General features: G+C 40.1%; 1 protein-coding gene across 1 annotated transcript; it reads right to left on the bottom strand.

Annotated features, from left to right (window-relative positions):
• Nucleotides 1-1968: 1968 nt before the first annotated feature.
• Nucleotides 1969-6174, bottom strand: LOC115746640 (pentatricopeptide repeat-containing protein At5g09450, mitochondrial). Its single transcript, XM_030682481.2, has 3 exons — nucleotides 6033-6174; nucleotides 5658-5934; nucleotides 1969-3285 (listed from the first exon to the last, which is right to left on the bottom strand). The coding sequence occupies exons 1-3, from the start codon at nucleotides 6065-6067 to the stop codon at nucleotides 2389-2391; spliced, it is 1209 nt and encodes a 402-aa protein (XP_030538341.1). The 5' UTR covers nucleotides 6068-6174; the 3' UTR covers nucleotides 1969-2388.
• Nucleotides 6175-11353: the final 5179 nt, after the last annotated feature.

Below are 11353 nucleotides of genomic sequence, written 5' to 3'. Positions count from 1 at the left end.
ATATTTCCATATAATTCATGGGCTAGGCTGAACACATATCAAAAGTTCGGTGATCACATTAAACGAATTAAAAGTTCATAAACGACATTGCATATGGGGCTAAAATTTATAGGTCATATTAAGTAAATTAAAAGTTTATGAACTATACTGCATATTGCCTAAAAGTTCATGAATCATTTGTATCGATTCCGGCCGGGAAAACCACGTCAGTGCCTCTCATTTCTGTCTTTTGCTTTTCCTCTTCCTGGCTGTTCACAGAAGATTCTCCGCACGTTCCCAAGACCCCCCCACTCACGTCTGGACGAAATCTTCCCATCTTGGGAAAGATTGGCCCCATTTGTTTTTCCTAATCTTTCGGCCTGTCCAGTCGGACTAGAGTCCACGCTTGCCGGGGCATCGACCTCCAAGCACCGAACGGTGGCCGAGAAGAACGAGTCAAGGTTGCGTTGTTGCGATAAACTCAAAATTTAAAATATATATATATTTTTAAAAATGATTGGTTATATCTTTTTAAAAAATTATTCAATGAGAAATGTTTTTATTATAAATAATAATTGATGTCTAATTATTTTGATGGGTGATGAAATTTTTTTGCATTTCATTCATTTTTATAAACGATTATTTTCGAAAATGGTTTCCAAATAGTAAGTTCTCCGTAAAATACACGCACCTTAAACAGGGTACATGTTCCCCAATCATGAGATGAAGGAACACAATATGGGTCATGCCTAATTGACTGGGGCTCAAGCTTGCCTGGATTGACACAACTTGGACTAGTGATATTTCCCCTAGGATCCCGACGGCCTGCGTGCTTCTCCACGACCGATGTCAACAATCGGTAAGTCGCAGTTCCCAGCTTCGGGATGAAAGCAATGGAACTCGGAGATTGCTCTTGATCTTTTTCTTTTTCATCTTGAGGCCAATTTGAGTTCCGGATTCAACCGTTGATCGAAACTCGCTCAAAGCTCTTGATACCGATTGATTTACGAGGCGGGCGTTATAATTTCCGGTGTGGTATACACGTGTGTCTGGTATTAACCCCCAATCAATGACCATTTATCAAAAGATGAAGTCATGCTACATAACTTGCACCTGTTTCCTTTAAAACTTTCGGGCGGCCCAAACAACCCATGAGCTAGACCTTTAACCCCAGTCTGAAAGATCGAACTCCTCACCCCAGCGTCCCGAATTTAGGCCGTCAACTCGGCCGATGAGATCGTCTACTCCCGTCGGCGACGCCATTTGGTGGCCTACCCATCCAAACCATTGTTTCATGCAAACAGGGGTAGTTATGGAATTCACGACGAAAGTATCAACGGTTGAGATTTGTTGAGTTGCCAACTGAGTGAGGTATAGGATCCTCGTCCACCCAATCCAGTGCTCAGATAAACTACGGATGGAGCAAAAACTTGGAAAAGTCACGTGTTTTCTTTCCTCTCCTTGATTTCTTTTGTCTAAGCTAGGACAATCAGTGGAGTTGGACCACAAATTTCTTCTCTGGCAGATCATGCAGCAAAGACACGTACTGCCCACAGATGAAACAATGCACACACGGGACTACGTAAGGCTCCACCGTTCCAGGAACAGAAGGATTATTGGTAAAAGTCCCAATCCAATAATCACCAAAGACTGGACGTTCCAGTTCTACGGCCATCAAGATAACCCACCGAACACTTAAAATTAACCCAACATAATATGCAGTGCAACAATGAACATCAACAATGCCATATCAGCAGCCAAATTATAAGGCGAACACATTACAAAGTTTAAGCATAGAAATGAAGAAAGAAAGAGGTGGTTTACACAAATGCACAAGTACAGTCGAATGCGCTTCAAATATCCTCAGAATTCTATACATTGATGCCAAATGATCGATTCGTTTTTTGAATTTTACTCAGGTAAGAAAGCAATCTGGGAAAAAGGGTAAACTCTATGGGAAGTACACAGCTTGCTTGCAGAAAGAAACACTGAGAAAACAAGTTGATTCATACATGGAAGTCTGCTGATCATCAATAAAGAAAGGAACTCTAGGAAGAAAACAAAATCTTCTCTATGACAATCTCTGGTGAAATAAGGTACCGGCAATCCATAACAAAACTCTAAGAACATAATTTCTTTAACCCAGATAATCTCACCTGCGTTGATGATCTATCAATAAACTAAGACCTTTTAGTACCTACTCAAGGGATAGGAGAAGGTATGCAAAGCCATTGTCCATTCGTGCTACAGAATGGTAGCATCTGGGCGAAGTTCAAAATAAGGTCAGTACGTACATTGATAAGCTAACATGGTGCAACTTGCGATACTGATTATTAAACCCCGATGGGACTTTCCCTGTGCCATTTAAGTGAAGGAACATTGAGTGACAAAAAGTTCTGCTATGCTTCACTAAGGGTCATTGCCAGAGATGCAATTCTTCTCTATAAGAAGCATATGAAAGGCATTAGCAGTATCTATCAACCCAATCTCTCTATAAGCTTCCAAAAGTCGACTACAGTAAGAATTGTCGAAGCTTGTGATTGTGGCTTGCTTCCATTGGTCAATGACTTCTCCTACCTCTTTCATATGCCCAAGCATCAGATACGAAGACAGAACGCACATAAAGTTTCTACTCGTCATCTTTTGTTTAGTCATCCTCAAAGATTTCCATATTTGATCAACTCTCTCCTTCTTTCCCAGGCTGGCATGGAGGATGACAAGAAAATCATACGCAATCCATTCTCTCTGAGTGATTCCCTTCTCGGCTTCAACCAGCCCACCAGACTCCAAGTTCGAAAGTTGACCTGAGATGACATATATCCTTGTGAGGTACCTATATCTCTTCCAATCCTCATTTGAGTTAGAATCCTGACTCATTTCATGTAACACTCTTTCAACTTCATCAATCCTAAGCGTAGCAGCACATGAACTAATCCAAAGATTGTAGGTGAAAATATCTGGGGCCACTTTCTGGCGTTTCATCTCATCCACCACTGAAGGGACCTTCTCTACCTGTCCAATTGACATGTATAATGTCATCATCTCGTTGTAGGTCAGAGCACTGAATGCGAGGTTTGAATCCTTTATTCTCTCATAAAGATCTGCAGCTTTATCACTTAATTTTAAACTAGCGTAACTGTGAAGAAGAGCAGTATAAGTTTCGGTATTTCTTGCTGATGTAGGTAGACCTTCAAAGTAGCGCTCAGCAGCATCAACACCAAACACCTTTGTCATCAAGTCTATCCGATCAGCATAATCTTTGTCTGACAACTCAAATCCCTCATTGGTAACCATCCACTCTGAAACCTGCATGAGCAATCAATAAACAGGGACTAGGCTCATGCATTAAGTTAACAAAAATGAGGAAAAACACAAAAGGGACAAACATCTAATTCTATCTTTGGAGAACAGATGAAGGGATCCTAACCCTCATTTGCACAATGTTTTCAAAACTGGACTAGTGAGTGAACCAATTAAGCCACCAACACAGGGTCCAACCAATCCAACCAATTGAAAAATGGGAAGACTATCAGTATGTACACAATTGCGAGAGGACAGATTTGGCTTGGTGGTTGGACACACGAAGGCTACACAAAAAGAGGTGACAGGGTGCAGGTCTGAAACCATATCTGGAGCATTTAGATTCAATATTCTCCTCTTGCCTTGTGATCCTTAAACATTTAATATCATTTCGGTCCAATTGAATAGCAATAAATCTCTTTGGCTAGTGGAGGACACACATGAATGACATTTTCGGTAGATCCCTGATTCGACACAAGACATCAACTAAATACCTTCCTTAAACAGAAAATCAGTTTGAACCAGTTTTGACTCGGTTAAAAAGGCCCGCTTGGCCGAGTCATCACTGGTTCTGTCCAACATTTGACCATTGACAGTGCAATGGTTGAACCAAATCAGACCATGAGCCAATTCCCTGTCCAATTGGTTGAACCAGCTAGTCAATACACTTCAATAAGTCATTGGTGTTAAACAAGCAGTACCAGAAGCCTTCCCTCCCTCCCTCCCGCCCTTCCAAATATAGACTACAAATTAAGATTATAAGGTTAATGGAAGAGGCACTTTCCACTAAAATCAACAGTATGGATTTGATTGCTAAAACTAACTACTCCTCACACTTGCAACAAGATAGATAGAAATAAAGGGTGTCAGTAAACCTGATTGCAGTTAAAAAAATCACCTACTCATCCATACAAATACCTTGGCGTGGCATATTGTGAAAATGAAAACACAAAATGTAAGTCACAGTGAATTATCAAAGGAGAATCTTCAGCTTAGACATGTCCTAATTTTTCCACCTGTCCATCGATGCCACTGAGATGTCTTGACTCACACAAAAACAACAGCCTAGTGAGTAATCTCCATCAGGTGCTCTACTAACTAGTAGGCAATGCACAAATTGCTAATGCTTTTGAATAGGCCTCATCTTGAACTACAACTTAGAAGTTATTCATTATCTTGAACTACAACTCAGAGAGAATTCCTTAGGAATCCTAATGGAGTCTGGTCATGATATAATTGCATATAGTTCTACTACTTACTTCCATATATCATGCATGTTGCAAATGTTATGAATATGATCATGATCTCAAAAGACTGTTGTAGCATCGGATGGCAAGTCTATGGTGCTGAGCAAGAACTGAGCAAATAAAGCTACCAAATCTTTGCGTCTCTGCCTGGTGCCAGGCAAAACTCTGTTAGAGAGCATTACATAGTAATATCCTTCTCATGCCAGTCGAACTAATCACATTTCTCATGTCTCCTCTGCTCTCTTCTCTTTCCCTTGTTGATTCGGATCCCTTTTCCTCTTATCTACACACACATCACTTGGGTCTTCACACTAAAAGTTCCTTCTGATGCCCACTAAGTCTTCTCCATCCCCTTTCTACTGGTGTCATCGGAAAGTCAGGTTTTCCCAGTAGACATCTATTAGCCCTTGTTTCACTTTCAACAAGTTCCTCAAATCTTTACCTCGGCATGTATCCTGTTCTTGTGTATGCTCGTTTTTCATTTTATCTTTTCTTGATTCCCCAACGACAGTACTAAGCAAAACCCTACTCGACTACACCATTTTCCAAATGTCTTTCTGGACCAACAGGATTGAGCTGCACAAAGCATTGCTGGTCCTATCTCTGCCTTATTGGATGTGTTATTAAGTGCAAAACTGCATTATTGAGAAGCCAAACCAAGCAAAGCCATCCTAACGTCAATACCGTCTTTGCTATGAAAAACTACAAAGAGCTGTGTAATAGGCAACCATTTTGCGAATCAAAAGAGATTAGACTCTAAAGAACACAACAGATCGTCACTTTCAGCTGTTCTCTATCAGTTCAATTGTTCAGCCACAGATTATGCACTCGTAAGCAACCAAGTTCTTCGGGATTCAATCAGATGCTTTTTCCCATCATGCTTCACCTAAATCAAATCAAATTACTTTTCACTCTGACTTCACCCGTTTGCCCACACAGAGCATATCCATGCCACTTTGAAGTAATAGACAGCATTTCTAACCATCATTCACATTGATACTATTTATTATGATCCAAAATGTCACCTTGACGATCAAACTTCACTTCCACTTCCACCATTTCCACAGCAACCAAACGAAAACAAGCGAACCCCACAAAAGAAAAGCGGACAGGGACTAAAGAAACCCGAACCTCGAGGGCATGCTTGTAACGCTGGGACTTCCTCAGATCCTTGGAGATTTGCCGAAGCTCAGAAGCAGAAATCCCGTTACCCTCGCCGACCCATTTCTGGATAACGTTCGTCACGCTCCGCTTCGGCAGCCTCAGCCTGAAAATCCTGCTCTTCAAATCATCGCCCTCTTCAACAACCACAGCATCCTCGACCAACTCGCTCCCCGCCCCACCCGAAGACAAGAGCCTGCGGGGACTCCACTCGTTCGCAGCTCCGAAGCCCTCGACGAATCTCGCTCTGGAGAATTGAAGCTAGAAGAGCCTCAATCACGAAATCCCAAAAGCTTGCGAGATGAAAAAGGAAACGCTGGGTGTTAAGCTTTCCCTGCTGCTTACCGTCTAAGCGAGAGGAAGAAGGCCCGAGAACCCATTCGCGACTGGTGGCATTCGTGCTTCTGGCTGCTGATGATGACGATGACGATGACGATGACGATGACCCCGTACGAAGTGCGAGCAACCGATGCACTTCTGCGTGTAATTCCGATTTTGGCCGGTCGATTAGATGACTTTTGCGATCACGGCCCTCCGGATCCAAATTTGATTAATCGGAATTGACGTGTTCGACGGAGCCGTCGAGCTTTCATTTCGAGCGTTTGTGGGGGAGAACGAGAAATTTTATTGTTCGAGTCTAAGGGTGCGAATGGTAATCATTCTCATTTTGTGATTCTCATCTCAGAACGGTAAAAAATGAGAATATTGTTTGATAACGTAAATAATTCTGATTCTGATTACGTTCCCAGAATCGGTTTTGGAGAATCAGAATCGGTTTTAGAGTAAAATCCAGAAGCAAAAAAAAGTTGCTTACGGAAAAAGAATGACTTTTGAAAATAGCAAACAGAATGAAGTCTCATATCTCTCACTTTTTCCTTGTAATTTTCTCGTCATTTTTTCCCCTCTACCTAATAAAAATAAAATAAAATAAAAAATAATTTTTTAAAAAAATAACAAAAAATTAGAAAATCTTAAAAAATAGAAAAAGCTTAGATTATGCTAGTTTGACCTTATTTTCATAAATTTGGGCCTAAATTTCATAAATTTCATAGATTTCACTCTCCTACAAAGAATATTGCAGAGGATGAGGGCATCCAACATGCATACTGGTAGCCGTGCGTCACAAGATGTTTCTATGTATTTAGAAAACGCAACATTCAAAGAACTTTAAACATCATGTATTAAAATTTGTATTTCATTCATGACATGCTAAAAAATAATGCATTTTAAATTATTTGAGTGTGCATTGAAAATTAGTCTTTAATTTAGGATGAAATTTTATAAATTAAGCGCATAGTTATTTGATTTAAATGAAAAAAATAGGGAAAGAATCATTTTTTTGAAACATAAATTTTGTGCAGTTATCAAACATGTTCTGATTCTCTAAAACTCATTCGGTAACAGAATCAAAAAATTCATTTGAACCGAGAATCGGTTTTTCGAGATCGAATGAGAATCAAAGAATGAGAATGGTTATCATGTAGCCCCTAAATGTCGATTTCATCTCTCAATTATTTTTGGTTCCATGCACTAGTTTGCTCGTGGTGGCGGCACATTCGTGCCGGAAATTTCGAATGGCGACTTTAGACTTGGAATTGGAGTAGAATGAAAATGGGCACTAAGGCAGTACAATCGGATCCGATTCTACTCGGGACTCTAATTGAACCGCTCTGAAAATCGGTCGAAAGTGGACATTGCTTAAATAAGATTTTGAAGTGGTCATCTTAGTCTTAAAAAAATGACATGACCTCACCGATTGGTTAAGGGCATTTTCGTCATTTATATTTTTTCTTTTTTGGTTTTTCTTTTTCTCTAAAAGGTAAAACTTTAAATAAACAAAAAAAAAAAACTCAAACCCCCGTATGTGGCGGTCGCCCCATTGTGGATGGGGGCAACATTGATGGCCAACGACCCTCGCCGACTAGAGGCAAAGGCCAAAACTAAGACAAGACCGTGGCCATAATGGGAGAGGGCCGCTTGGCCCGCCACCCTCGCCAAGGCGTCGGTGACCCTACCGACCAGCACTCCATCCCGTATCTTTTTCTTTTTTTATATATTTATAATTTTTAATCTAATTTAAATAAAATTTAAGTTGAAATGTCTTTGGATGAAAATTCCTTTGACAGGCTAGAATATTTAGCCGTACGACGAGGTCAGATCCTTATTTGAAATAGCTATGGTCACTTCAGGCTCTTACTTGATATAAGTTCCACTTTAATCTCTTATTTGAGAAAATCAGAATGTTTCATGCTCTTATTCGAAGTTTTTTTTTTTTTTCAAATTTTGAATTGAATTATTCTACAAAAAAAATATAATTTAATGTAATAATCTCTGGAAAAAAAATTTGCAAGTAGAATGAATCATTTATAGGAAAAACAATTTAAATATGTAAGTCTTCGATTTATCGACATTTAGTTTGAAAAAAATATTCATAACTAGCTTATGAGAAAAAGGCAACAAAGTATTCGAAGAATCCATGTTAATATTGAAATCTATACAGAAAATAAGTGACTTGTATAGTAACATAATAATACAATTATAGAAAGTGTTGACACCTAAAAATAATCCAAGAAGGCTCGTGACAAGCACGTGAGGGGGCGACAATCGGCTAAGGAAAGAACACTAAGGCAATGTACGCACCGATCAAAAGGTGCCACGTGTCGGGATGAATTCTGGCGCCATTTCCTTCCGGAACAAGAAAAGCGCGCGGGGAAGAGCCACGATCAGAACAATTACCAAAAGATTGGCGGTAATCCTCACGAGGTAAAAAGAAAAGGCGCGAAGACCAAGGAACCGTCGAAAGAACTCTCCACGTGGCTCGTGGAAAATAATAAAGCGTGGGGCCGAAGGAAGAAACATTTCGACGGTTACCAAAGAGTCCGCCTATAAAAACCCCGTAGTAGCAAAGAAACAAAACACACAACAAAAACACAAAACACTTATCTTTTCAACTAGCTCTTAGCCTTTAGCCTCGTCTAACCGTAGCTTTCCAGATTTTCGTCGTCGATTCAATTCCGGCGAGTTTCATATCTAGAGTTAGGTGTCGTCGATTAGATTCCGACGTCCGCTCACTAGTTTCGGTGCCGTTGATTCAATTCCGGTGTTGTACCCTTCATCCATCTTGTCCAATACCGTCGATTCAATTCCGGTATTGTGTCCTACAATTCCCCGTCCGGTGCTATTGATTGAATTCCAGCATTGTGTCCTACAATTCTGTCCGACCACGTTGATTTAACTCAGAGTCGTGTCGAAGCTTGCTACACGCCTCGACTCTTGCACGTGTTCGGTTGTCAAAGTTATTAAGAGTCTGTAATACGCCCCTTGTGTTTATAAAGACATCTATTGCATTTGACACTCTCTATCCAAAACTGACTCATAACTCCTTTTCGAAAAACGAACGGATTAAGTTCGATAAAAGATTCTCGCGTTAGCAACCCCTTTTGGGCTATAGTCATTTTTGGGCCCATAACCCATAACCAAGAAAGAAACAAAAAGAAACTAACTCAACACTAGAAATCTCCAAATCTTAAACGGGAGAGCGGGTAAGGCCGAGGTAAAGTTCGTAGGGCTAGGCTGACCATATCTCATTTTTTTTTTCGAATTTGTATTTTAAATAATAATAATAATAATAATAATAATAATAATAATCTCTTGCCCCCAGTTGCCTATGTCTCAAATATATTTTAAACTAGTTTTGGGGTTATCTAAATTAATTTTCTACCAAAAAAATTAATTAATTAATTACTGTAAGCCACTTGAAAATGCTGTGATCTTGCGGGAAATATGTTTGGAACAGAAATCCGTTTGGCAACATAATTTCATTTGTTTTTATTTTTGGGACAAATTTTTTGTTCCGAAATAAGTTTGGAATAGAAATGAGAAGTAGAAATTTTCCACTACTTTTTCCATTTTTGGAACAGAAATAGAAATAAGAATTTTTCTAATTGCTCTCTCTCTCTCTCTCTCTCTCTCTCGTGTGGCTCCCTCTCTCTCGCGTCCCTGTTGCCGGTTGGCCGTTTCCCACCTCCGGTTGCCGGCCGCCGTTTACATCGGTCTCCGGCCACCCTTCGCCGGTCTCTAGTCTCTAGTCCGTCATTTGCCGGTCTCCGTCTACATGTCGCAAGTTGCCCTCCACCATCCTCCTCTAATCGTAGACTACCGGTATCCGATCTCTGTCCACCGGTCATCTTGCCTAATGGTCGCCGGTCGCCCGCCATCGGTCATTCGCCATTGGTCACCAACCGGCCGGTCGTTCGCCATTGGTCACCAACCGCTAGTTGCTTCTGTCGCATCCCCGCCACGGGTCGACAAACTTGTCACCCGCCATTCACCGGCCGTTGGTCTCTATCGCCCCACCGCTATCCGCCGATCTCCATCCACCCCGTAGTCATCCACCGGTCTCCGTCTGTCGGTCACCTAACCGTAGAAATTTTATGCATTTGCCAAATGATATTTTGTGTCGTTGTCAAGCTTGTGTATCTGCTCAGGAACTCGTTTAGGGAATAGAAATAGAAAAAAATCTATTTCTAATTAGAAACAGAGTCCGAAAAAGAGAATGATTGTCATCCGTGCCCTTATTTTCCTGACTCTCATTTTCCTTCGGGTGTGTACTGACACTTGCACATGACATTAATCGCAAGGATATCGTTAGCTATTATTGCTAGGACTATAGTCCAGTACCGTGAATTTATTACACCTTTAATTAATTTGGTCACGTTCTAGGATCAGGATTCATATTAAATTCTAGTGAGGGCCCACAAGCCGAAATTACATAACTGTAGAGTAGAACATTGAACAAGACCAGCAACTTTTGAAGCTCACGACGGCTAAACTGCAATCTTTATCGCCCCCCACATGTGCACAGTGCTTCCCAGGGCCAGGCCAGGCGGACGTACTTCGAAACATGAAGAACGAGTCAGACTTAGCCCGGTAATTTAAATAAAACTTTCCTTAAACTTCATTTCGTGTTGTCCTAAGTTCCTTACGCAACAGACAGAGAGGAGGATTTCGATATTAAAAAAAGACGAAGGGGAGGTGGAAAATTTGAATAAACACGATTTTTTGCAGCGACGAAAAAGGACCAAATTTTCGCTCAGAATAATTCCAGAGACATTCAGATTATGAATATACAATTCGGTTGATTGCGGGATATGACCAACTCTTGTTGGTGGCTTTAAATCTATGCAGCACCGACAGGACACACGGGATACCGGACACGGCACGACACGACACGTAGACAAGTGATTTCGTAAAAAACTAGAGAATTTCCACACGTTATGACACGTTGTATAGTAAATATATATATTTTATTTATATATGATAAATTATCATTCTTACGATTCTATATATAAATAAATAACAAAAAAAGCATAAAATAAAAGAATAAAATTATCATTTATATATATTTTTTTTATTCACTAAAAAAATGAAAAAAAAAGCACTAAAACAGACCCTCCCACTTCAAAATCTATAATAACAATAATAATAATAATAATAATAATAATCTCTTGCCCCAGTCGCCTATGTCTCAAATATATTTTAAACTAGTTTTGGGGTTGTCCAAATTAATTATCTACCACAAAAATTAACTAATTAATTACTTTAGGCCACTTGAAAATGTTGTGATCTCGTGGGAAATAAGTTTGGAATAGAAATGAGAAGTAGAA

This window comes from Rhodamnia argentea, chromosome 5, assembly GCF_020921035.1.
Source record: "Rhodamnia argentea isolate NSW1041297 chromosome 5, ASM2092103v1, whole genome shotgun sequence".
Classification (NCBI taxonomy): domain Eukaryota; kingdom Viridiplantae; phylum Streptophyta; class Magnoliopsida; order Myrtales; family Myrtaceae; genus Rhodamnia; species Rhodamnia argentea.
This window is presented reverse-complemented; position numbering and strand designations above follow the sequence as displayed.

Excerpts from the sequence above, each read along its gene's own strand:
- LOC115746640 (XM_030682481.2), bottom strand. The coding sequence starts at position 6,067 with ATGGGTTCTCGGGCCTTCTTCCTCTCGCTTAGACG. Across the intron at positions 5,935-6,032 it reads TTCTTCCTCTCGCTTAGACG|AGCGAGATTCGTCGAGGGCT; the intron begins GTAAGCAGCAGG and ends TCAATTCTCCAG. Across the intron at positions 3,286-5,657 it reads GTTACAAGCATGCCCTCGAG|GTTTCAGAGTGGATGGTTAC; the intron begins GTTCGGGTTTCT and ends TTGCTCATGCAG.